Genomic DNA, 26,505 nt, shown 5'->3' on the forward strand with positions numbered 1-26,505 from the left:
TTGATTTAGAAGCACTCCTCAGATGTGCAAGGGTGGAGGAAGACTCCAAACCCCAGACTGTCTTTTGTCATTCCACATGTATGTAGGAAGATGAAATCAAACACCTTTGTGCTTTAGACCCACGGAGGTATTCTAAAAGAGTATTTGACCACAGCTAGCAACACATTCACAATGTCGTTTGTGAAAATCCTCAGGCAGCATGTAAGGCAAATGCGCAGGTGGTAAAAGGAGAGACAGCAATAGCTACCGAGAAAAAAAAAACTAGCAGAGCTAGGCAAAAGAAAACTGGGCGACGTCCTATGAAGCTAGACACCTAGCAGGGCATACAGGGACCACAGGTTGCTGATTCCCTCCTTTGCGTCCCTTCTAATTAGCTGCAGGCCTACTGGTAAATCTTACTTACAACCATAATCAAACCCAGTGTGGAAAACGTTGCATTGGTCTCCCAGCCCTGCATGAGAATACACCACCATTTTCAGAAAAAGTCTACACCCCCCATCTGTGTTTTTGCACATGCTGATGAAAACTGTTCTGCAGACAGATGGCACACCAGAACCTGAAGAAATGTAGCATGCACACTGACGCTCATGTAATCAAGTTGTTATTACATACATTGACAGGCTAAGCCATGTGCCTAATCAGCATTTTGGAAAGGTACTAAAAGACCAGAACATCTTCTCTCCTAGTAGTCTTTATAGTCTACTGAGAGAAAGCCTGTATTCATTTTTCTTTTAATGCTTTATTGAAATGAGTTTAAAAAATTTTTTCATATGAGAACACAGTAAAGGCAATCAATGACAGATTAATTTTATTTTGGATTAACTCTTTGAAAATCTGCCTCCCACTCCATCTCTGTGCAATATTTAATGCCACACATTTGTAAAATATGCTACAAAGCCAGCTTGCTCTAATACAGAAATACTATATACTCTCTGAATTCTCCAGCAGTCTGCCAGTCACAATGAAGTAGCATAAGATCATACTTTTTTTTTTTTAACAAAATGTAGCCATGTAATATGCTTCTAAAAGAAGAAAGCTCAACATCAAAAATAACACTTCAATGCAGTTATATCAAAAACTAGTTGTAAAGAAAAATGTACTGGCAAAAGCTGTGGTTTTAAGATGATGCTTCTCATCTGCTCCCAGAGAATCTATTATGAAGTTCCATGGTACAATTCCAATTTTCTAAGTGACCTGCAGAATAAAAGATGATTTTGGTATCAAGCACATCAATTTAACATGGACACAAACATTAGCTTTAAGTCTATAGGAAGTTAAGGTCAAATATCAGATACTAACTTACTGACAAAGATAGATTAGATTAATGTAATTACAAAAGAATTTTCATGGAATTATTCTGATATATTTGGAAATTGAGTTATATTTCCCAACTAAATGCAATATGTGATCCCATACTGGATCTTATACAGAAGGAAAAAAATGCTTAAAAAGAACATTATTGGGTCAATTGACAAAATTGGTGTATAGAGAGTAGATTAAATAAAAGTACCAATAATAGATATTCTGAAGTTGATAACTATTCTGCGGTTATTTAAGAGAATGACTGGCCGGGCGCGGTGGCTCACGCCTGTAATCCCAGCACTTTGGGAGGCCGAGACGGGCGGATCACGAGGTCAGGAGATCGAGACCATCCTGGCTAACACGGTGAAACCCCGTCTCTACTAAAAAAAATACAAAAAACTAGCCGGGCGAGGTGGCAGGCGCCTGTAGTCCCAGCTACTCGGGAGGCTGAGGCAGGAGAATGGCGTGAACCCGGGAGGCGGAGCTTGCAGTGAGCTGAGATCCGGCCACCGCACTCCAGCCTGGGTGACAGAGCGAGACTCCGTCTCAAAAAAAAAAAAAAAAAAAAAAAAAAAAAAAAGAGAATGACTTTGTTCTTAAGAAATACACACCTAGGGACATAGGGTAAAGTGGTAGAGTATATATAACTTCTAATGGCTCAGAAAAAAATATATATATCTTTATCTATATTCAGAGAGACAAAGAGAGAATATAATAAAGCTAATAGAACAAAACATTAACAATTTGTGACTCTGCATAAAAGGAATATGTGGGTTCTTTGTATATTATTGCAAATTTTCTCTTAAGTTTGAAATTATTTTCACATTAAAAAGTTATACTTCTCTTAACCAGTACTACCCAAAGCAAATCAGTTTTTGGCCTTTTAGCAGTTACGTGTTATGCTTGTAGGATACTATTTTGAATTTCTGATGTATTGCTTTGGATTTAAATTTAAATTGTCCTCTCTCTATGTCTCGTTTCCTTCCACGATAGCATGAATTTTTCATGAGTGGTGATAAAGAGAGTGATTATATTATTGCTTGCCACTGTCCTGACACTTTTCTTTTCTTTTTATTTTTTGAGAGACGGAGTCTTGCTCTGTCACCCAGGCTGGAGTGCAGTGGCATGATCTTGGCTCACTGCAAGCTCCGCCTCCTGGGTTCATGCCATTCTCCTGCCTCAGCCTCCCAAGTAGCTGGTACTACAGGCGCCACCATGTCCTGCTAATTTTTTCTATTTTTTAGTAGAGACAGGGTTTCACCGTGTTAGCCAGGATGGTCTCGATCTCCTGACCTCGTGATCCGCCCGCCTCAGCTGCCCAAAGTGCTGGGATTACAGGCGTGAGCCACCATGCCTGGCCTGTCCTGACACTTTTCTAAGCCTTTACACATATAACTTATTTAGTGCTTGTAGCAACCCTATGAGGTAGGTACTATCATGACTTTTTAAAGAGATGAAAAACTAAAGCACAGAGAGGTTAGGTAGCTCACTCAAGTTATTAAGTGGGTAGCCTGGATTCAAGAAGTATGCTGTATTCTAGCTCTTTAGTATGGTCCTGTTCATTCCAAATTTATTTCCTAGTAATGTGCCCACTACTGACGCTTTCCCAGGACAATGCAATTAAAAAAAAAATCTTTAAAACTGTTTCCTAGCTGGGCGCGGTGGCTCACGCCTGTAATTGCAGTACTTTGGGAGGCCGAGGTGGGTGGATCCACGAGGTCAGGAGTTCGAGACCAGCCTGACCAACATGGTGAAACCCTGTCTTTACTAAAAATACAAAGATCAGCCAGGCATGGTGTTTGCACACCTGTAATCCCAGCTACTCAGGAGACTGAGACAGGAGAATTGCTTAAACCTGGGAAGCAGAGGTTGCAGTGAGCCGAGATCACATCACTGCACTCCAGCCTGGGCAACAGAGCAAGACTCCATCTCAAAAAAAAAAACTGTTTCCCAGAACACTGAGGGTTTTGTTTGTTTGTTTGTTTGTTTGTTTTGAGACAGAGTCTCGCTCTGTTGCCCAGGCTGGAGTGCACTGGTGCAATCTCAGCTTATTACAACCTCTGCCACCAGGGTTCAAGCAATTCTCATGCCTCAGCCTCCCTAGTAGCTGGGATTATAGGTGTGCATCACCATACCCAGCTAATTTTTGTATTTTTAGTAGGGATGGGGTTTGCCTTGTTGTTCAGGCTGGTCTTGAACTCCTGACCTCAAGTAATCTGCCTGCCTTGGCCTCCCAAAGTGCTGGAATTACAGGCATGAGCCATTGTACCTGGCCAAGATTTTTTTAAAAAAATAATTTCCTATTTTCTCTTACTCTGTGAAGAAATTTGGTGGCTGGAAATAAATAAAAAATTCTGAATGAGGCATTGTTTTATCTTGAGGTTAAAAAAATTGTTCTTTAGCTAAAAGACATATAATATCTACAAGCCAAAAAGGAAAAATATTAAGCTCAAGTATTTAAAATGAAAATATTCTTCAAATACCAAGATGTGAAAGCATGTTTTTCATCCATTTAATAAACTATTTATTCCTTTAATATAGAAAGAATTCTAACAAACCAGTGAGACATACATATATGTATATTTATATGTATATGTGTAGCAAATATTTAAATGTCACAAGAAATATTAACAGTGATTATTTCTGAAAAGTGGGAAAGGGGTGTGAAGAAGAGGGAGTTCTTTTGCTTTTCATTTTATATTTTCTGTATGGCTTGAAAATTTTACTTATAAGCATGTATCACTATTAAAATTTTTAAAACTAGTTTAAAAGATACATTACCCAAGAGTTTGAAAAAATGCCTAAAATGCACAAATAATAAAGTGTGAAAGAAAAAACACAAAGGGTTTTCTGTCGTTTGATTGTTAAGAAAGGGCCTTTCTGGAAGGGATTCATCTCAGGGCCTGGGGCCCTACTAAAACATGGGCGTTTTTTCTTTTGACACTCCTGGGCTCGCAAGCATCAGTCAGCCTATAGAAAGGTCTGGTCCCCAGAACTGAGCCTTTGATACTATAGACAGGGTACAGAGATTTGAGAACCGTCACCTAAGGACTATTCACTTACTACCTACTGCCAATTCACTAAATAAAAATAGTTACTGAATCTCTGCTGCCTGCAAAGTACTTCATATAGGTGTGAGAAATACTAAGGAAATAAAAGATATGCTTCCATCAAGAATCCAGCAATCTTCAGTGGTTGTGGAAGAAAACATATATGAAACAAAATTATATTTAAAAATAAGATACCAATGAGTAATGTTTAGAGGTAGGTTTTCCTTACATAGGGTCCATTGATGAGGCTTTGGGGGTTTTCTGTAAACCCCTATTTCAGAGATCTTTTTGTGTGTGTGATTAAGTTTGAAGTCTAGATTTTGTGTGTGTGTGTGTGTGTGTGTGTGTGTGAGATTTCTGGAGTTGTTACTGTTTTTTTCGTTGTTCCTTTGTTTTGCTCTCTAAAACTTGCTGCTTCCAAACACATATAAAAAAATGACCTCATTTTTCAAATTCTTCAAAAAATTCTTCAGAAACAAAGCTATGGTTCTAGAAAGTCTAATACCTTCGGCCGGGCACAGTGGCTAACGCCTGTAATCCCAGCACTTTGGGGGCTGAGGCAGGAGTTTGAGACCAGCCTGGACAACGTGGTGAAACCCCGCCTCTACTGAACATACAAAAATTAGCCATATGTGGTGGGGCATGCCTGTAATCCCAGCTACTCGGGAGGCTGAGGCAGGAGAATCACTTGAACTTGGGAAGTGGAGGTTGCAGTGAGCTGAGACTGTGCCATTGCACTCCAACCTGGGTGACACAGCGAGACTGTCTCAAAAAGAAAAAAAAAAAGGAAAAAAAAAGAAAAAGAAAAGAAAAGAAATCTAATACCTTCAAATCTTATTATAGCAAATACGTTTGAAAGAAAATTGAATATGGTGACAATTTCCAAATAGTGCAGTTGTTCTGTTATCAGAATAACATTTATTAAAACCCTGATATGACCAAATAATTCAGTCAGTTGCTAAAGCAGTTGCTATGATAAGGTCACATTTATAATTAATCAGATATAAGGGACAGAGAAGATAGTTTGCCTCTGAAATCTGAATAAATCCTAAGCCTCATGTAGTCCAGTCTATTCAGAGATTCAGTTTAAAAATGGATGGCACAACAGCCAAACTAAATAAAAATAAATTTCAATTGTCACTTGTTTCCTGATGCAAACCCAATCGTAAGTCAGCATATCAGTTCTCAAAGTTCCCTTCCCCCTTTCTACCTTACAGCCTTCCAGCATATCTAACATTTCCCATTCAACAAAACTCTAAAATATCCCAGACACCCACCCTGTACCACTTTTCTGATTCTCTCCCCTCTCAGCTTTTATTCTTTTAATCAGAGAAGTCTCTCTGACTTCTGAAATTTTCTTTTCACGTTGCACGTTACAGCTGAGAGCCCAGAGCTGGAAGAACAAAGAGCCCTCCTTCCTGTCTCCTTTCTTTCCAGCCCTGTCCATCTCTGATCATTCTCTGAATTCTGCCACATAAAAATCGGGAATCAGATGGGCAGGAGCAGGGGAGACATTAAGCAGGAAAAAATAAAATTATTATTACTGAGAGAGGAATCAAGAATAGGAACATTTTGGATACAGATATTAATACAAACTTTCTCCTCAACGTATTAATTTGCATCAACAGAGTAACAGCCAATTAACTTGTGGATAGTATTTTTCAAATGCTGAAAAGATAATAATGGCTAGTATTTATTTGGGGTTTACTCCGTGCTAAGCACTGTTCTAAACTTTTACCATGAATAATCTCGGTTAATCACCCCAACAACCTTAAGAGGTAGGTATCATTATTCTTCCTGTTTTGCAGAGGAGGAAACTAAGGCACAGAGAGTTTAGCTTGCCTGCTGTCACACAGCTGGTAAGCAGTGGGCTTTAGAGGCACCACCTCAGCCTCCTGAGTAGGTGGGACTAGAGGAGCGTGCCACCACGGCCAGCTATTTTATTTATTTATTTATTTATTTATTTATTTATTTATTTTTGAGATGGAGTTTCGCTCTTGTTGCCCAGGCTGGAGTGCAATGGCGCAGACCCAGAGCATCTGACTCCAAAGGCTAAACTTTTAACCACGCTATCAGGAAAGTACTCCCAAAATAGCTGGTATCAGTTTGGTCCAATTTACAATTTCACACCTACTTTGTTCTTTGGCTGTGTGTCTGAAAACCTTTGTGATGATTTCCATTCCGTGGCATTTGCTTCCTTTGTAGAGCTGCTGGTGGCATTTTTATTTGTTGTTCCCTTTCTTGACTTGACACCTACAGACAGATGTAGTAACCATATCTGTATATAAAACTTTTTAAAAAAATGTGTACGTCCACAGTTTCATTTAATTTAATTTCATTAATTATTTTTCCCCGGGCTGGAGTGCAGTGGTTCCATCACGACTCATTGCAGCCTCCACCTCCTGGGCTCTAACAACCCTCCCACCTCAGCCTCCTGAGTAGGTGGGACGAGAGGAGCGTGCCACCATGGCCAGTTATTTTATTTATTTATTTATTTATTTATTTATTTATTTATTTATTTATTTTTGAGATGGAGTTTCATTCTTGTTGCCCAGGCTGGAGTGCAATGGCGCAATCTCAGCTCACTGCAACCTCTGCCTCCCAGGTTCAAGAGATTATCTCGCCTCAGCCTCCAGAGTAGCTGGGATTACAGGCGCCTGCCACCACGCCCAGCTAATTTTTGTATTTTTAGTAGAGATGGGGTTTCACCTGTTGGCCAGGCTGGTCTCAAACTCCTACCCTCAGGTGATCCGCCCACCTCGGCCTCCCAAAGTGCTGGGATTACAGGATCACAGGCATGAGCCACTGTGCCCGGTTTATTTTTGTAGGGATGAAGTTTCACTAAGTTTCCCAAGCTGGTCTCAAACTTCTGGGCACACAAGAGATCCTTTCAGCCCGGCATCCCAAACACTGGGATTACCAGTGTGAGCTACCCTGTCCAGCCCGCCCACAGTTTTAGATCCTTTGCTTCTGGAGTGCTTTGCTCCCATCACCAAAGCATGTGAGAAATAAGACTTCCTTGATTTCAGTAATGGAGGGAAATTAAGCCCTAAGAGCCCCTGGTTCTTTCAAATTCAACCAGACACAGAAATCGAATTCCCATGACAATTTTGACCTTACCTGGTGAGGCTGTTCCCTAATCTCCTAGTTTTACTTACATTCCTCTAAGCAGATGAAAGTAACCAGGCTTACTCTGTTTGCGGGCGTATTCTGCTGCTTTGGGTGCTGTTAACATGGCAAAAGGGTGCAAGGAGAGGCGGAGAGATGAAACTCGGGGAACCTGAAAGGAAAACAGTCCTACTTTTAAAATCTGTCCATCCTTTGTGGCATGAACACCTGCTAGTTACAGCATTTGGCCTGTTTAATCAACTCTGCATCCTTGAGTCCAATTCTTGAGTACTGACAGTACTCACAGTCCATTGATGGGCGTGTGAAGCATATGAACGTGAACTTGCACACATGGCCTTTTGTTCCTATACTTGGTTCCCATTGCCTAGAATGCCCTGTCACACACAGATACTCTTCACATAGTTCCCTTTATAGCCATTTCCTCCTTTTCTGCCCAGAGGCACCTACCTCTCTTTTACCATGTAACTCAAATGTCACCGCTTCTGAGAAATGTCTCCTGATGTCCTCCCATTCCCACTCTCCCTTGCTGGCAGAGCTCCCCCTGCCCATCTAATGCAGAAATGTTGGTTCACTCATCTGGCCAAAAGTCTTTAACAGGCACTTTACAGAAGAAGAAACATGTGAATAGTTGTCCATTGGTAATCAGGGGAATGCAAATTTAAACCACAGTGAAATACCATAATACACTTAGCAGACTGACAAAACTGAAAAAGCCAATGTAGATAACCTGCATTGCTGGTAGAAATAGAATTGGCACAACCATTTTGGAAAGCAATTTAGCTTTATGTAGAGAGTTGAAGATGCTTATACTCACGGCTTAGCAATTTCATTCCTAGGCATATACCACACAGAAACTCTTTTGCTGTGCAACGCTTTTTGCTTTTGCAAGAAATAACTCGGCCAGGCGTGGTAGGTCATGCCTGTAATCCCAGCTCTTTGGGAGGCTGAGGTGGGTGAATCATCTGAGGTCAGGAGTTCAAGACCAGCCTGGCCAACATGGCAAAACCCTGTCTCCACTAAAAATACAAAAAAATTAAGTGAGTGTGGTGGCGGATGCCTGTAATTCTAGCTACTCGGGAAGATGAGGCAGGAGAATTGCTTGAACCCAGGAGGCAGAGGTTGCAGTGAGCCGAGACGGCGTCGCTGCACTCTAGCCTGGGCAACAAGAGTAAAACTTCGTCTCAAAAAAAAAAAAAAAAAAAAAAAAAAAAAAACTCAAGTGCCTGAAATGGAAAAATAGATGACAACATTGTGGTATATTCCTAGAGTGGAATACTATATGTAGTGAAAAGACACTATAGCTATGTTAGTGCAGCAGTATTAATAAGTTTCTCAAACATAATGTTGAATGAAAAAAGAAAACCATTAAATGACACATTTGCTAATATTCTATTTATAAAAACTCAAAAAATTGTGCAAACTTAAACAATATATAGATTAGAGATGCATATGTGGTAAAACTATAAAGAGGTAAAATATAGTAATCAACACATAATTCAAAATAGTGGTAACCTAGGGCGAAAGGAAGGGTATGAGACAGGAGAGGGTATGCAGAGAGCTTTAAAGCTGTTGATACTGTTCCATTTTACACACTTGGATTTGTTGGTTTGCTTGGTCTTTGTCCTTTAAATATATATTGTTAAGTGTTCATTTGGACACAATTAATATTGAAAGTGTGTTTTTAATCCCTCGTTTACTATTATTATTATTTTTGAGACAGGGTCTCACCCTGTCACCCAGGCTAGAGTGCAGTGGCGAGATCTTGGCTCCCGGCAGCCTCCACCTCCTAGGCTCAAATGATCCTCCCATCTCAACCTCCCAAGAAGCAGGGACTGTAGACACACAACACCACACCTAGCAAAGTTTTGTATTTTTTGATAGAGACAGGTTTTTGCTGCATTGCCTAGGTTGGTCTCGAACTCCTGGGCTCAAGTGATTCTCCTGCCTCAGCCTCTTAAAGGGCTGGGATTACAGGTACTGCATCCAGCCAATTCCTCATGATTAAGATCTGTCAATGTTGAACTTTTATTTAAAACATAGGTCCCTCCCCTTATCATGAAAAAATTTTAAAATTTCTGCACAATTCAGTCTGAGTCAGCATCCTCCAAAAAGAGAAGATGCTTGGCAAATTACTGGAGTAAGTGTGAGAGAGTGGAAGCCCAGGCCTATCACGAAGGGACCAGGCTGCTGTCAGGAGGAAGGAGGCTGGCCATCCGAGTGGGGGTGAACTTGGAAATAACAGCACTAAAATGGAAGGTCCCCTGGTGCCACCATCGTGTGCTCCATATGTGCGATCTTGATGAGTCCTCAGAGTGATCAGGTGTGTTTGGGGAAGTGTAATCATGCCTGTTTAGACATGCCTATTTACATATGGGGAAACTGGGACTCGGAGAGAAATAACTTATCTGAAGACACACAGCTAGCAAGTGACAAAGCTGGGACTGGACATCAGTCTGTTTGCCTGTGACATGCTCTGGCCTTGGATGTCAGTTAGGATGGACTCGAATGATAGCCAGTCAGATGGACTCAAATGATAGCCAGTCAGACGCTGGGGTCCGGCTTCATGAAGAAAGAAGGGAAGCAGAGGTTCTAGTGCTGTCTGACCACCTGCCTTTGTCTCTTTCCTCTCTCTGATGTGCTCATTTCCACTCTCTCTGTCTCTCTCTGCATCAAATGGAGCTGAAGAATATTTTTATTTTTGTTTGATTTGTTGAAAGAAGATTTATGTTCTCTTTTCTTCAGGTTAAAATCGAATAAAACACGGTTGGGTGCGGTGGCTCAGCCTGTAATCCCAGTTCTTTGGGAGGCCAAGGTGGGTGGATCACTTGAGGTAAGGAGTTCAACACCAGCCCTGACAACATGGCAAAACCTCTTTACTAAAAAATTTTAAAAAATTAGCAGTGCACAGTGGCGCGCACCTGTAATTCCAGCTACTCAGGAGGCTGAGGCAGGAGAATCACTTGAACCCGGGGGACGGAGGTTGCAGTGAGCCAAGATGGCACCACTGCACTCCAGCCTGGGTGACAGAGTGAGACTCTGTCTCAAAAAAAAAAAGAGTAAGACATTTTATATTTATCCGGGGCTAGTTGTCAATAACCCTCACTTGCATAACGCCTTTAGTTGAATTTTTTCTAGGAGTCCAGAATCCTCAGCAGAAAAAAGCTCCCTACAGCAAAATCCGCTCCCTCTCGGGAGGTAGAACCTGAGTTGGTGAGCAATCCCGCGCCTATGACGCCTTTCTACCATCAGGTGGCAGCACATACTCCCGGAGAAAGCCATCAAGCCTAGCACAGTACCCATATTGTGTCACGTGGCCAATTCCAGTTGCAGGAAATTCTACATAATCTGATTAGTATTCAACAGAGTTTTAAGCTTTTGGTTGGGAAAGATTTTAGCTGTTGCTTAGGAGACATTTTATCGGAAGGAATCATTCAGATATATGTAACAATTAAAGAATCATCTCTGGCAATATCTTTTTTTGTTTTTTTAAACTCCTCTTTCTAGTTAAAACCATTTTTTGAAATTATGTTAAATTCCAAAAGATTCTTAAAATAGCCTTACAATTCAGTCTTTGAAATGCTACATTCCTATTGAGAGGTTCTGCTAATTCCTAATTCAAGATGTGGCAAAAGTGCCTGAGTGCAGCTGATGTGTAGCTCCAAGAGGAAGGCCTGAACTGGCGTTCGGGAAGTGGGGAGCCTGTGAGGCTCACGGGGCAGATCCTCAGACTCTTAGGCTCTCGTATTGGTAACTCAAATTACACCCTCTGTGATAACTGGTTGTCCAAAAGAGGCAAAGTTCACATTGTGTTAATAATACACGTGGATACTTGATTAGCTATTTAATTTTTGAATATTTCGAGCAGTAGCTCTCAATCTCATGTGATTTTGCCTCCCTGGGGACATTTGGCAAAGTCTAGAGACTTTTCTTTTTTTTTTGAGATGGAGTCTCCCTCTGTTGCCCAAGCTGGAGTGCAGTGGCACTATCTCCACTCACTGCAATCTCTGCCTCTTGGGTTCAAGCAATTCTCCTGCCTCAGCCTCCTGAGTAGCTGGGATTACAGGCGCCCACTACCACACCCGGCTAATTTTTGTATTTTTAGTAGAGACGGGGTTTCACCATGTTGGCCAGGCTAGTCTTGAACTCCTGACCTCAAGTGATACACCCGCCTCGGCCTCCCAAAGTGTTGGGATTACAGGCGTGAGCCATGGCACCGGGCTGACATTTTTAATTGTCACAACTGGCGAGAAGCTACTTGCATCTAATGGGTAGAGGCCAAGGATGCTGTGAAACATCCCACAGTGCACAGGACAGCCCCAGACCTCCATTCCCTGAGTACCAGAACTTTAATTAAAGCTATTATTTGGAGGTTACCATGTGCCAAACACTAAGGGCTTCACTGATTCTAACTTACTTCATTCCCACAACAACCCCATCTTTGTGTCCCTGTTTTTACAAATGAAATTGAGAATTAGAGAGAATTAGAACATTTGCCCAGAATTATTCTGAGAATTAGAGAGAATTAGAACATTTGCCCAGAATTATTCTGCTTGTAACTGTGGAGCTGGGATTCAAACCCAGGAGGCCAGGCTTTGGAATCCTAGTGCTTAACATTACACAATCTGCCTCTCGGATAACATATCTATATATATACTACATATACATATAGTATATATACATATGTATACATATCTGTATATTATATATACATATACACATATGTATACATATATAATATACATATACACATATGTATACATATATACAGATATGTATACATATATCATAGTATAGTAATCAATGGCTCAATTATATATATACACACATGTATGTATATATAGTATGTTTGTGTGTGTGTGCGTGTATATAAAATCGAGCCATTATTCACATCACATAGCAATAAACAAATACAAGCAGCCAGGTGCAGTAGCTCACGCCTGTAATCCCAGCACTTTGGGAGGTTGAGGCGGGTGGATCACCTGAGATCAGGAGTTCGAGAACAGCCTGACCAACATGGCGAAACCCCATCTCTACTAAAAATACAAAATTAGCCAGGCATGGTAACGCATGCCTGTAATCCCAGCTACTCAGGAGGCTGAGGCAGAGAATCACTTGAACCCGGGAGGCGTAGGTTGCAGTGAGCCAAGATTGCGCCATTGCACTCCAACCTGGGCAACAATAGGGAAACTCTGTCTCAAGAAAAAAACAGCAAACAAACAAACAAAAACTAAGACAAAAAACAAATACAAGGCTTTAAAGAAAAGTCAGCCCCTGTGACAATATTATCTCTCTCTGTTCTGAGCTGGTTATTGTCACTGATTGTGAGAATGGGACTATGTGTCACTGAACAGAGAAGGTGCTGAACAAAGGCTCTTTAATGAATAAATGAGTGATCAGATGGATAGGTAGAGATTGGTTGGTCCACCTCTACATGGTCTGTCTTCCCCTTCTAGCACCTTTATTTATTTATTTATTTATTTATGAGACGGAGTTTTGCTCTGTTTCTCGGACTAGAATGCAGTGGCACAATCTGGGCTCCCTGCAACCTCTGCCTCCCAGGATCAAGGGATTCTCCTGCCTCAGCCTCCCAAGTAGCTGGGATTACAGACATGCACCACCACGTCCCGCTGATTTTTTGTGTTTTTAGTAGAGGTAGAGTTTCACCATGTTGGCTAGGCTGGTCTCGAACTCCTGACCTCAGGTGATCGAACCACCTCTGCCTCCCAAAGTGCTGGGATTACAGGTGTGAGCTACCACGCCTGGCCTTCTAGCAACTTTAAATGAACCTGATTTATCTGAGCTACTCAGACACCCATGTTTGCAAACCTTCTTGAATGATAACCCAGCCAAGCCTGGAGGGGTCCACAGTGCCATCCTCTCGAGGATGTGATTTTCCATATTAATCTTTCGGTCATGTGAGTTGGGACCAACCAGTCAGATGTGCTGATACCTTTCTAGACCTTTCCCAGGTACCAGAAGATGACAGGAAGAAAACAGTGACTGAAACAGAAGGGTTTGGGGCTCACGCTTGCATGTATATGTGCTGAGGGGTAGGGGAAAAGGAGAAAGGGCAGCCTAGAAGGGAGAAAGCTGCAGAAAAAGGCAAGCAGGAATGAAGCAGTATGATTTGCTTGGCTATCCAAGGAACACAGAGAGCTGGGCTTTCTTTGAAAACCAACATCTTGATCTCTGAGGAGGGTCAGGCCTGGGGTGGCTTATATGTCAGACAAGGTAAGCTCCAATATAGGATATAAGATCTATAGGAAAAGTAATCTTGGCTGGGTGTGGTGGTGCATGCCTGTAATCCCAGCACTAGGGGAGGCCAAGGTGGGAGGATTGCTTGAGCCCAGGAGTTTAAGACCAGCCTGTGGAACATAGGGAGACCCCATCCCTAAAATATTTTTTTATTATTATTATTTTTGAGACAGAGTTTCCGCTCTTGTTGCCTACGCTGGAGTGGAGTGGCGTGATCTCAGCTCACCACAACCTCCGTCTTCTGGGTTCAAGAGATTCTCCTGCCTCAGCCTCCCCGGTAGTTGGGATTACAGGCGACCACCATCACACCCGGCAAATTTTTTGTATTTTTAGTAGAGTTGGGGTTTCACCATGTTGGCCAGGCTGGTCTCAAACTCCTGACCTCATGTGATCCACCCACCTTGGCCTCCCAAAGTGCTGCGATTACAGGCGTGAACCATTGCGCCCTGCCTACAAAGAAAGTTCTTAAAAAGTTACCTTGTCTGACTTGCTCACCACTGTGTCCCCTGCACCTACAATTATACTGAATGAACAGATGAATGAATGAATGAATGAGTGAATGAATGAAGTGAGTTGAAACGAGAGGGATCAGAGAGAAAGTTCTGATTTTCACAATCATCAAGGGCATTTGAGTCTCAGGACTGCAGTCAGGTTACATATGGATTAAGGTGATAGGAAGGTTGGTTTTGATGTAAACACTTGACTCCTAAGGTGGACCTGGTGGGCTCTTGAACTCTACATGACCCCAGTGCTTGCACAATGATCTGCAGTAAAAGAGCAAGGGAGGCAGGCATTCCTGTGGCCCAGCCCTGCCCCTGCCCTGCCCTCCCTTCTGAATCCAGGTGGGGGCGGGGAAAGCCACAGTGTGAGCAGAAGACCTGGGCATGAGGGCGTTGGTTCTCCCCCTTCCTCCTTCCCACTGCATGGCCTTCACCACCCCACCTTCCTTTTCCTCTTCCCTCTTCCCTCTTCTAGAGGTATCCGAAGGTGAAGGGATCAGTAGTTCACCTCTAAATAGCAGTTCATATTTAAATGTTTACTTAATGTTCATACATTTACAAGTGTCAAAAATGGAAGTGGTCTTAAACATTAATCAGAACACCTTTTTTTTTTTTTTTAAGATCAGTCATATGGAGGCCCAAAGGAGGAAAGGGATGCATCTAGGGTTTCATAGTCGTGGAGTAAGAACTCAAACCCAGGTTTCTGAACTCCCAGGTCACTGCTGCTTCTACTGCTAATGATTTCAAAGTAGTTTCATGGGAGGAGCTGGGAGTGGAGCTCACACCTGCAGTCCAGCTACTTAGGAGGCTGAGGCCAGGATTTCGAGGATTACTGGGTCCCAGGAATTTGAGACCAGTAGTGATACCCGTCTTTAGTAAAAGTAGTGTTGGCTGGGAGCGGTGGCTCACGCCTGTAATCCCAATACTTTGGGCGGTTGAGGCGGGTGGATCATGAGGTCAGGAGATGGAGACCATCCTGGCTAATGCGGTGAAAGCCCGTCTCTACTAAAAATACAAAAAATTAACCGGGCATGGTGATGGGCGCCTGTAGTCCCAGCTACTCGGGAGGCGGAGGCAGGAGAATGGCGTGAACCCGGGAGGCAGAGCTTGCAGTGAGCCGAGATCGCGCCACTACACTCCATCCTGGGTGACAGAGCGAGACTCCATCTCAAAAAACACCAAAACCACAGCAGAATAAAATTCGGCCCCCAAGCCTGGTACTCTCTTTGCTGCCTCTTTGCTGACGCTTCTCAGCCTTACATGAGACACATTTGTTATTACTGCGTGGTCTTTTACATATGAAAGGCATTTCATAAACATGTTATTCAGGTAAGAAATGATTATGTCTGGTTTTGTACATTTTGATGCAAAATTGTTACTTCGTAATTGATGTCTGAAAATACGACATTATACATTTATACACTAAATAAATTCTCTCTAAAAATCCCTTATATTGACAATCCCGGGTCACCCTTACCTTGATGGTACCAGAACTGGCAGAAGAATCAGCCCCATAAATTCTAAAGACTTCCTCAATCGGGATACTGTTCTGTTAAACAACAACAGCATTAACAAAGTATGATCATACCATGGCTTTTCTTTTATTACAACACAAAGCTAGTATAGCTCCAGCATGTCTAAAACTGTGCTTGGGTATCATAAGTACTAAATACAGTAAATAACTTCTGATCAATGGAAGAATCAGTTTTCCAGATACCAATTAGTTATGTCTCTCATTCTTTTCTTTTTTCTTTGCCTCTTAAATAAATGTTCTCATATACAGTTTAGAAGTTAGTCTTTTTATTACGTTAAAAAATGAAGCACTTACTATTAGTAACTCCTAAACATTTAGAAACATTGGTTGAAAAATAATGTAAATATTCATTACTGTAAAAATGCTCAGAGTAGATGTGAAATATTCATATAGGCAAATGATATTCTTTTCCTTACCATTAAGATTCCAGCATAAGATGATAAAATCATAGCTTCTCGTTCTCTACGATTTGGATACATGGGTCTGCCACGGAATGGCATTTTCCTAATGGGGAATAGGAAATACAAGTGGAGGATTTATTCTTGTTCTTTTTGATGCCTGCTGAGGTTGTGATGATAATCGATAAGTAATCTGCAATGGCTGTGTGCTATCCGCTTATTTATCTTAATAAAACTGATGTGATTGTTCCTCCATCGGTGAAATCCAAACTTTGAATTTTTAACCTTCCAATAATGGTGATGAATTTGGCCTCATCTATCCATGTCTTCACAGCAGTCAAAGACTGGCAGACTGGCCACTGTGGGGGATGTTTACGGTTTTGTGAACCATTATCCTTTCCCGTTCTTGTGGCAATTTGCTTTGGGGGAACTACCTAACCCCACTGTAAGCCTATATGCTTCTAGGGGAGCCCACTACACCCCTAGATTCCAAAGGTGAAAAATACACTGTGGACTGAGCTGTCAGTGTATTCTACCTCCCCTGCACTGCCACTGTCCAACCCTAGACAAGTCAGGTAACAGCCACTGAGACACAATTACGTGATGAAAAAAATATATATATATATATGTGTGTGTGTGTGTGTATACATATATCTCCACCCTTACTCTGATAATGAAATAGGCTGAAACTAGGAATGATGTTCACCCTGAGGAAATGGAGTCAAGAGGTAGATCCATATGACATTGTTTGAGTTTTGAATTAAACCATGCCTAACACAGTCCTACCCGTGGACTTTTCAGATTCAAGGGCAATAAAATCTACTCCCCACCTTTTTTTGCTTAAGGCTGTTCAAATTGGATTTTCTGCTCATTGCAGCTAAACCCTGTTACATCTCTCTAGGATCAAGTGTGTAGTCCAGAGCCATTGAGTAGAAAAAAAAATAACAGGCCTCTGGAATAAGCGATTTGATCCTGTCCTCATTAGTTCTGTGTTCTTACCAATTGAGTGAATCTGCCTGTACACTCCCTACACACGACAGAAAATGCCAGTAATCCCAGAAAGAAAATTATTCTGCGCTTCAAATAGCTCAGCTGAGATACATATCTGCCTAAATGCTTAAGAATTTGTGTTTGGTAGTCCTTAGGAAAAGATTACAGCCTTTAACCGTAGAACTGACTGTTTGAAATTATGGCATGTACACAGTAAAGCAGTCACGTTTCTAACACAGAGCATTCTTTATTTTTGAGATGGAGTCTCACTCTGTTGCCCAGGCTGGAGTGCAGTGGCACAATCTTGGCTCACTGCAACCTCCGCCTCCTGGGTTCAAGTGATTCTGCTCTCCTGCCTCAGCCTCCTGAGTACAGGTGTGCACCACCATGCTGGGCAAAGTTTTGTATTTTTAATAGAGACGAGGTTTTACCATATTGGCCAGGCTGGTATTGAACTCCTGGCCTCAGGTAATGAGTCTGCCTCGGCCTCCCAGAGTGCTGGGATTACAGGCATGAGCCACCGCACCTGGCCCCTTAAGATACAACATTCTGTGCAAGAAAGTCTTTTATCTCACAGAAGTCAATTGGTAGAGATGCAAAACATGGAAACATGTAACTTCTTCAAGTTGGCAACTGTGGAGGTTCCTCAGGTGTCTCGTTGAAGGTGATATTCACCCTGTAGTGTTTTCAAAGCAGAGTGTCTCATGATGGAAGATGTTAGGGCTGGAACTTCCTCAATCGTTAATCATAGGCACAAATTAAAGAGGAAAGCAACAAACCTATTTCAACTTACAGTTCCTCCCACTCCAACCAAGTTAAGTCTTCTGAGGGATGCAGCCATTGCAAAGCAACACTGATGGCCAAGTCATAGTGTGCCTGGGAGCAAGAAGCACAGAAAGCAAAGAAACAGGCTTAGACATTGGCCAAAGTACTCTCTGGACCCAATGGCAATGGTACTGCTAAGCCTATTCTAGTCTGTCATGTCCAAAATGGGAAGGATCATTAGCTTTAATAACCTGATGCTCAGACAGATTTTTTTTTTTTTTTTCTCAGACCTCACCTCACAGGGATGAATCAGTCAGAAATATTTTGGGATCTTCAGACATTACATTTATTTCCCACTAGAGCAGTTATCTGATTTCTGTGATTTGGAAACGAAAGGAGAGATCAGTGAAGAATTATAAACTTGAAATCAGAAAATCTGGGCTCAAATCTAGGTATTGCCAAAAACTCATGGAATATCCTTAGGTGAGTAACTGATGCTCTCTGGGCCTCAGTTTCCCTAAATTTTAAAATAGAAAAAGGTAAGGCTGGGGGACCAGGGCTGCAGGGAACAATTTCTGGTTCCGTGAGTAGAATGTAAGAAATGTGCTTCCAGGGCTGCAGGGGCAGTGTGGTGAGAATTTGGAAGGATGGGCCATTTTATGTCTACCTGGAGAGATAGCTAGAATCCCAAGAAGCTTCAGAGACGAAAGCTTCATTGAAGCTGGGGCTTGTGGGATGAGAATGTCTACAGATGGGGAAGGAAATCACAGGTAGAGGAACTATAATGAAGCAAGGATGGGGCAGGCGGGGAGCGGGATAGACCTGAGTAAGTGACTTGCTGAGAGTTTTACACGCACACACAGTAAAAAGCTGAGAACCAATGCAGAGGCTCATTTTTATCCTAGTGACCACCTTTTCCTAGTAATTCCTAAGAGTTCCTGTTCAGTAAGCATATTTACCATTTGTCTATCAAAATATTCCTTCTCTCCTTTCAGTCCCCACACACAGAAAAGGGAAGATTGGTTTTGTTTTTAATTATTGTAGAGGCGTTCTTAAGTTTTAACATTTTTAAACAGTGGAGTTATTTCTTCCAGGGACTGAACCAGACTGAACAGGGAACCTAAATGAATAAATAAACAGGAAGAATGGGACCATGACCAGTTGTTGCAACCTGATCCGAGGTTTGACGCCTTGGCATCACCTGTTTGCTCATTTGAAATGCAAATTCCTAGGCCGTGGGCCCACCCCATTTCACCTCCTGAATCAAAACAGCCTTGTAATATGACCTCATTAAAGTTTGAGAAGCACTGCTCTAATCTACTTAATTTATCTGTTTAATATGTGTACAGAGAGAATAAGGCTTAACTGTTTCCTTAGCTCCAGGGTAGTTTTGAAAGCCAGTGAGACTGACTCTACTTTAGTCAGAGAAGAAGAGAGGGGAGTGGAGGGACAGTCTTTTTTATTAGTGCAAGGATAGTAAATGGGCAGTGGAAAAACAGGGTGTGCTGATTTCTTTTGAGTTAGATCTTTATATGGTTTCTTCCTTAATTTCTGTGATGTGAACTTTCAGATCCTGAGTCTGGGTTTCAAAATAAATAACACCAAGGATTTTTAGGGTTACTTAATTTATTTGGTTTTCCCCCACTGATGCAAATGGTAAAGAAATTATTTTGAGAACTACGTGATAGCTAATTTTATCAAACTCTTAACTCCACGGATGTAACATTTCGCCTTGCATTGATTTTGCTTTTTAATCTTCTTTCCTAATAGCAAATAACTCTCATGATTTTTATTTTCTCATTCTCTTTTTGCTTTCTGGTTAGTGGGTTGAAATGACCGTATGAACAATCTCAGGGTGAGGAGAAGATGAGGAAGAGGACATTTGGGGGATGGGTGTCAATATTAGCCTTGTTTATTGTATAAATTAGATCCTTTTTCTGTCTCTTTAATACACATATAACACAAATATGACTCGCATCAGCATGCCTTTCTTTACCATATCATCTAGAGAGGTGAGTTGCCTTCTTCCTTTTGGGTCAAATTCATTTTCCCGAAGTCTGATGCCAATATAATCTCCCCTTAAAAGCAAGAGAGCAGCATTGAACCATTGAAGTGACACAGGCTCAGTCTGCAGAAAAAGGCTTTTTTTTTCCCCATCCCTCCCTCCTCCACCAAAATACAACAGAAGTTGCTGATACTCTGGTAGCTGAGTTAATATTCAGTTTTGGTTTACATGGTAATTCTACAGTGCTGCAGTTTAAAATGTCTAACCATAATTAGCTGAAATAACATTTATCTAAAAATTAAACTCAACTGGAACAGAACTTACAGGAAAGTAAATAATATGCCACATACCCACACACAGAAATGGTTTTACAAGACCAAAAGGATTGAGACACACTGTTTAAAATAATCATTTGCTTCCCGTGTTAAATTCAAGCAGCATGTCCAAAGTTGATAAATTCCAGATACATAAAATTCTGTAGGTAAGTATTCTTTTCCATAAGGTTTTTTCTCTTTAGAATGCAATACCCTTAGGAGGAGGAGTGCATGAAAACTTATTAGTGATTCCACTTTAGTTTATCCTTAGCAGATCCTTTCCTAACAGTGACTTTTAAGAAAAGAAGGTAAAATAAGCACCATGAGGAGAGAAGAGAGAGAGGTGCTACCCTGGGAATGTCAGAGAAAGGAAATGCGTGCAGGAAAAGAAGGACTATGGCATCTCCCAGGTTGATTTCGGCACATCTCACAATTTTACGTAAGGTGGAGAATAAGTTTATTTCTGGCTTCTAAAATCTTTTCTTCTGAGTCACTAAGCTTAACTAGATTGATAAAAATTCTTAAATTTCTACTGAAATTTCAGGATACTTTAAAGTAGCCTAAATGTATTCTTTGGATATAAACTTGTATTTATATCACTTTTGAAATTCCAAATCTTTGGATGAGATATGTGGAAGAGTTGGCATTCCTGATCATGGTTTGTTCTTTATTATTCTATTGGTCTCTAACATATAACACAAATATGACTCGCATCAGTGTGCCTTTCTTTACCATATAATCTAGAAAGGTAAGTTCCCTTCTTCCTTTTGGGTCAAATTCATTTTCCTGAAGTCTGATGCCAATATAATCTCCGCTTAAAAGCAAGAGATGAATATGAATTCACATACATGTGCATACACATATATGTGTGCACGTGTACTATATATGAATTCACATATGTGTATACATGTATATATGTATATATATGTAAATTCATAGTTTCTTCTAGTATTTCTTAAGGGCTTGTTAAAATTATCTTAGAAGGCCAAGAAAAGATATTTGATGGGGATGGTGATAGCTTTTTTATGAAAAGGGTATTACTGTTGTGTCTATAACACATATGAGATAGAACATAATCTTTCTTTTTTCTTTTTATATGGTTTGTGATCTTTCACCAACATTCGTTAAGTACAAGTCAAAAAAAAACTACCATGGGAGGAAAACATTTCTTTCAAAGGAAACTTGATGTTTTCTGTGTTTGTTTTAAAAATGGTCAGATGTCAAGAAAAAGGAGATGAATTTCTTAGTCAATAAGGCTGACAATAAAAGAGGCAGAGCAGGAGGCTGCAATTCAGATGCTGGGCCCTTTCAGGAATCTCTCGTATACCTTTTACCAGCAGAGGCAGACCCTTTCAACGGTGCATCCTGCCTACACAGGCTGACTGGGACATAGGCTCAGCTCTCAGGCTCTAGAACGCAGATGCCTTGAATGTGCAGGCTGCCAGCAGAAACATCCTCCCAAAAGTTTCAGCATCCTGCCTTGCACCACATGTGAGGCCTCCCTGGCAGGAGACCAAGAGAGGCCAGATCACCCTCTGGTTTTCTCCTACCATGCAGAAATAGATTCTTCCTTTGATTTTTACCCGCTGCCAATACCCAAGCCATCTATGACATGAAATCCACTGAATGCCAAGTGTCATAAATGAAAGTTATTCTCAATCATACTTACAAGAGCTTTTTCATTTCCTTCTTTATGAGCCTTCTTTCCATGTTAAAGGCTTAGCCAGCTGAGCAGGTATCTGCAGCTAACAGTACACTTGAGATCCTGTGGGAAGACCCAGCTTCTCTGAGCCTAGAGGCTACAGCAGCAAATCAGAGAGAATTTGAGTTAGGGATGCTATCACTCCAAATACCAGTCATGGAGTCCTAGGCTCTGGAAGGGATCCGAGGGAGCACCTCATTCAGGCCTCTTATTCAGCAGATTCGAGGTCAAAAAGCTGCCTGGAGGCTCATGCACTGTACTTTGTATTTATTTGAATACCTTTTATTCCTTCCAAATTTTTCCAGCACTTATTTACTTAATTTACTCTTCCTTGCAATAATCTAGCAAGTAAAACCAAAATGGTTTGTGTAATAGCTGATGAGACTATTCGGGCAGAACCATCCAAACTAGATGGATGTGATCCATCTAGATCTAAATGCGTTTGGGTTTTTCTGTGAGCATAACTCCCAGTGAGTTCACCCCGGCTCAGTGGCTCATAATGCAGTTTTCCATAGACTCCATCTATACCCTCCTATGGCCAGGAGGTCCTTGGAAGAAAATGTGGTTATGGGAAATATGTCTTCAATTCCCACCCCTGCACTGAACCAGAAATTGAAGATCAGGTGATGGGGTCAAAAGAGGTCTGAAGTCATCGAAAAGGAGTCTGTAGAAAATCATCACTGTTGAATGGGGTACTCAGGGAGAGGTATAAATAGGGTATCTATCTGTGATGTTTTATTTATTATTAAATTTATTTTATGGTTGGGCCACTATCTGTGATGTTTTATTTATTTTTAAATTTATTTTATGGTTGGGCCACTATGACCAAATAGTTGTTCAGACATTATCCCGGATGTTTCTGGTGTTTTTTGATGAGATTATCATTTAATTCAGTGGATTTTGAAAGCAGATTGCCCTCTATCTGAGTGAGCCTTGTCCAATCAGTCAAAAGCCTTCATAGAACAAAAGACTGACCTCCCCCATGCAAGAAGGAATCTGCCAGTAGGTAGCCTTTGGATTCAAACTGCAACTCTTCCCTGAGTCTGCAGGCAGCTGGCCTCCTCTATCAGATTTTGGACTGGCCAAGACCCCACAATCATGTCAACCAATTCCTTAAAATCAAAATATTTGAGCAAAAGAGATGGTTAAGCCTATACTGCACCGTGTGTGTGTGTGTGTATCCACACACATCCTGTCAGTTCAATTTCTCTGAGGAACCCCAATACTCAAATATAACAAAATGTTAGTAGTTATTGACTCCAGAATTCTAAACCTATGGGTGTTTATTATACTACCCTTTGTACTTTTAAAATTGTACGTGTATTTAAATCACTACTCTAAAGATGATTGGAAAACAAACTTTAGACACAGTTTTTAAAAAAATGGTACCATATAAGCTTCACTTGATTCAGCTCTACTAACAGTAAGCAAAGAGCAAACAGGATGGCGCTGATCTAAATAAAGTATTCCCTAGTCCACCTTCGTTATTTTGGATAAATTTTTTTTTTTTTTTTTTTGAGACAGTCTCACTCTGTTGCCAGGCTGGAGTGCAGTGGCACAATTTCGGTTCACTGTAACCTACGCCTCCTGGGTTCAAGCGATTCTCCTGCCTCATCCTCCCAAGTAGCTGGGATTACAGGTGCATGCCACCATGCCCAGCTAATTTTTTTGTATTTTTAGTAGAGACAGAGTGGTGTCACCACATTGGCCAGGATGGTCTCCATCTCTTGACCTTGTGATCCACCCGCCTCGGCCTCCCAAAGTGCTGGGATTACAGGCATGAGCCACTGTGCCCGGCCATTTTGGATCATTCTTGCTGCTGCTACATCTGCTTCAGTTTTTGGGGAGTGAACGGGATGTGGATAAGATGAAAGTGGGAAGAAAGTAAGAGCATTTCACAGGAAATTGATTAAGTATCAAGACAATAATATTGCCCCCTACAGAGTCAATGGGGAGAGAATGCAGCAAGCCATAGAGGTGGCCCCATTGCCTAGAGAAGAAAGAGCACTGGACCCAGGAAAGCCACACTCGTTGACGTGGCTGTGCATCTTCTGCTTCCCAGCCTCAGGTATTATCCTAAAAAGATGGGCCTGGCTAACATTGCCTAGAGCACTTGTTACCCCAACATTCTGTAACTCTATAAAGTCTGGCATGCATTAAAATTCTTCTGATTCAATAATTTGGAAAAACATTTGTTGCTAGACTATTTGGCCTATCTCAATTCCTTGAAGGGGACTAAGGCACACTTAGCATGTGCTTTAATCCATTCTTGTCTTGTAATTCTGAGCAAGCCCTTTGAGTTTCAGACTTACAAGTTATAATATTTGCGTTGCTCGGTTGTTGTGACAGCTTCCTCTTAGATCATCCCTCATCCTCCCCATCCCCTGCCCCCCACCACCGCCATTCAATATAGTATAATATGCAAAGGTTTCGATCTTTAAAATATGAGTATATCCCACTCCCAAACCACTAAGCTGTAGATCAGAAGACCCTGTGAGGCCACCAACTAGCTGTGCACCTTGAACAAATTAATTTGCCTCTCTATGTTTCTTCATTTCTTCCTCTGTAAAAAAAAGCATTGCATGATTGGAGAGATTCCTTACAGCTGTAGAAGTGAGTGATTTATAGGCATTTAGTAGCTACGCCTGGTTTAAAGAAGGCCATTTGCACAGACTCTGATTCAGCTAGATTTGAATTCTGCCAGTTACCCCTCTTCTCTGACTATAGAGCTCTAAAGAAAACAAGACCGCTGTGTGTTTTGTGTGTGGCTGAAAGCACACACAAAAGAGGTACTGGAAAGATGTCAGCTGTCTCAGGCTTTAACTGTTTCATTGAAACAATTCCCTAGAAGTCAGAGCCCCCAGATTCTATAGGAATATCATTTCCTGGAGAATATCTGCACATTCCATGCAGGTTCCCTGCTGCACCCCTGCAATCTCTTGGGCTATTCTATTAGGTCTCTTGGGCTATTCTATTAGGTGCCTGCTCTTAACAAATTCCCCTTTGAGAATTGCTCACCAACCGGAGACCTATTCCAGTGCTTTTGTTCTTTCTCTGCTTCTGGAGGCATGCTGGAGCATCCGCGCGTCTCAGACTGGTGCTCACAGACATCAGGATAACATGCTTTTTCCTGGTTGCTAGGAAACGGTGAATGAATTAAAATCATTTGTTTTTAAAAATACACTCCCCCACGCCCACCCCCATTAAGGGTTGAGGGAGGATGAAAAGTCATATATTTGGGACAGGATTGTGATCCTGGCCTGAAGTTCACGTGTCTTTTTACCTGAGTAGGCTTGTGTTTCCCATCTAAATGATTAATTGAAAAGCCAGGAGGATGGGAGGAGTTTACCTCCCCTGGAGTTTTTTATAGCATTTGGCTGCAGACATAGGAATCAATTGACTAAGCAAGGATTGCTGGGGAAGCTAGTAAAACTCTGACTCCTACATACTTAGGGTGCCCCAAAGTACCCAATGACGCAAAGATCATTCTACTTGGTGAATGTCAACACAAAACAGTGGCAATCCTGAAGAAACATCACCTGGGTTCAAACCATCACCATCTTTCTAATGATAAATGAGATCCCTGCCCACACACCTGCCTCCTTGTCTTAAACACTTGCTCCCTTGCTTAAAGCTTGCTAATGGTTTCTGTCTGTGTCTCCTCTATACCACTAGACTGGGGGCAGAGTTTGTTCTTCTGGCCCATCTACAGCTGGGTGTCTGTTGTTGATACCTCTTAATCTTTATTTCCACTCCTTTCCACTGGCCAAGTAAGTCAGTTGATTACCTGAGGTCGCATTATGGAAGACACTGAAAAAACCATAGATTTGGAATTTTCTAAACTAGTTGTTCACTCCATATTGAGTTTATGTTGTACCTAGACACTTCTGGGTTTGGTGAGCCTGAAGTTTATACATTATGGGGACCCTGTTTAATAAAAACAATGCAGAATTGTAAATATGAAACTAATACAAAATTGAATGTTTATATAGAACTATTAATCACAAGTTACAAATTTTTTAAAGAGTTGAAAAATACCATAAACAAAAAATCAGTATTAATATTTTCATGATTACTAACTGCCTAACATACTCTAAAATTCCTTTTTTGTTTACATACTCTTTGATTATCTCTTAATAGGACCAAGATTTCATAGTATTCTCTATAGAGAAAATTAAAAAATAATTCAGTCTCTCCTCTACCGTGACTGTTTACTATTTATTTATTTATTCATTTATTTTTTGAGCTGGAGTTTTGCTCTTGTTGTCCAGGCTGGAGTGCAGTGGTGCAATCTCAGCTCACAGCAACCTCCGTCTCCTGGGTTCAAGTGATTCTCATGCCTCAGCCTCTTGAGTAGCTGGGATTACAGGCGTGTGCCACCACATACAGCTAATTTTTGTATTTTTAGTAGAGACAGGGTTTCGCCATGTTGGCCAGGCTGGTCTTAAACTCCTGACCTCAAGCGATCCGCTTTGGCCTCCCAAAGTGCTGCGATTATAGGCATGAGGCACCGCACCTGGCTTGTCATTTTATTTTTAAAGTAAAACTTGTTCTTAGACAA

The 26,505-nt window shown here is 41.4% G+C and overlaps 1 protein-coding gene and 1 long non-coding RNA gene across 6 annotated transcripts in view; one reads left to right on the top strand and one right to left on the bottom strand.

The window, feature by feature from the left end:
• The window catches only part of LOC139357204 (uncharacterized), a 44,151-nt gene extending 25,013 nt beyond the window's left edge, over positions 1-19,138 (top strand). Inside the window, exons 2-3 of the long non-coding RNA XR_011610007.1 lie at positions 18,212-18,406; positions 19,018-19,138. This is a non-coding gene — a long non-coding RNA (uncharacterized lncRNA). The remainder of the gene's footprint in view (positions 1-18,211; positions 18,407-19,017) is intronic.
• C11H2orf80 (chromosome 11 C2orf80 homolog) lies at positions 783-25,292 on the bottom strand. Of its 5 annotated transcripts, XM_071073317.1 has the most exons (11): positions 25,228-25,292; positions 24,967-25,081; positions 22,920-23,056; positions 21,912-22,041; positions 19,920-20,001; positions 17,952-18,034; positions 16,187-16,274; positions 15,714-15,785; positions 7,545-7,632; positions 6,487-6,605; positions 783-1,194 (listed from the first exon to the last, which is right to left on the bottom strand). In XM_071073317.1, the coding sequence occupies exons 4-11, from the start codon at positions 21,950-21,952 to the stop codon at positions 1,186-1,188; spliced, it is 582 nt and encodes a 193-aa protein (XP_070929418.1). In that variant the 5' UTR covers positions 21,953-22,041; positions 22,920-23,056; positions 24,967-25,081; positions 25,228-25,292; the 3' UTR covers positions 783-1,185. The 5 variants fall into 5 exon arrangements, with proteins under 5 accessions (XP_070929418.1, XP_011716174.1, XP_011716172.1 ...); XM_011717872.3 differs by lacking the exon at positions 22,920-23,056 and having other exon boundaries at positions 21,912-22,007; XM_011717870.3 differs by lacking the exon at positions 22,920-23,056.
• Positions 25,293-26,505: the final 1,213 nt, after the last annotated feature.

This window comes from Macaca nemestrina, chromosome 11 (assembly GCF_043159975.1).
Source record: "Macaca nemestrina isolate mMacNem1 chromosome 11, mMacNem.hap1, whole genome shotgun sequence".
In the NCBI taxonomy this organism is placed as follows: Eukaryota; Metazoa; Chordata; class Mammalia; order Primates; family Cercopithecidae; genus Macaca; species Macaca nemestrina.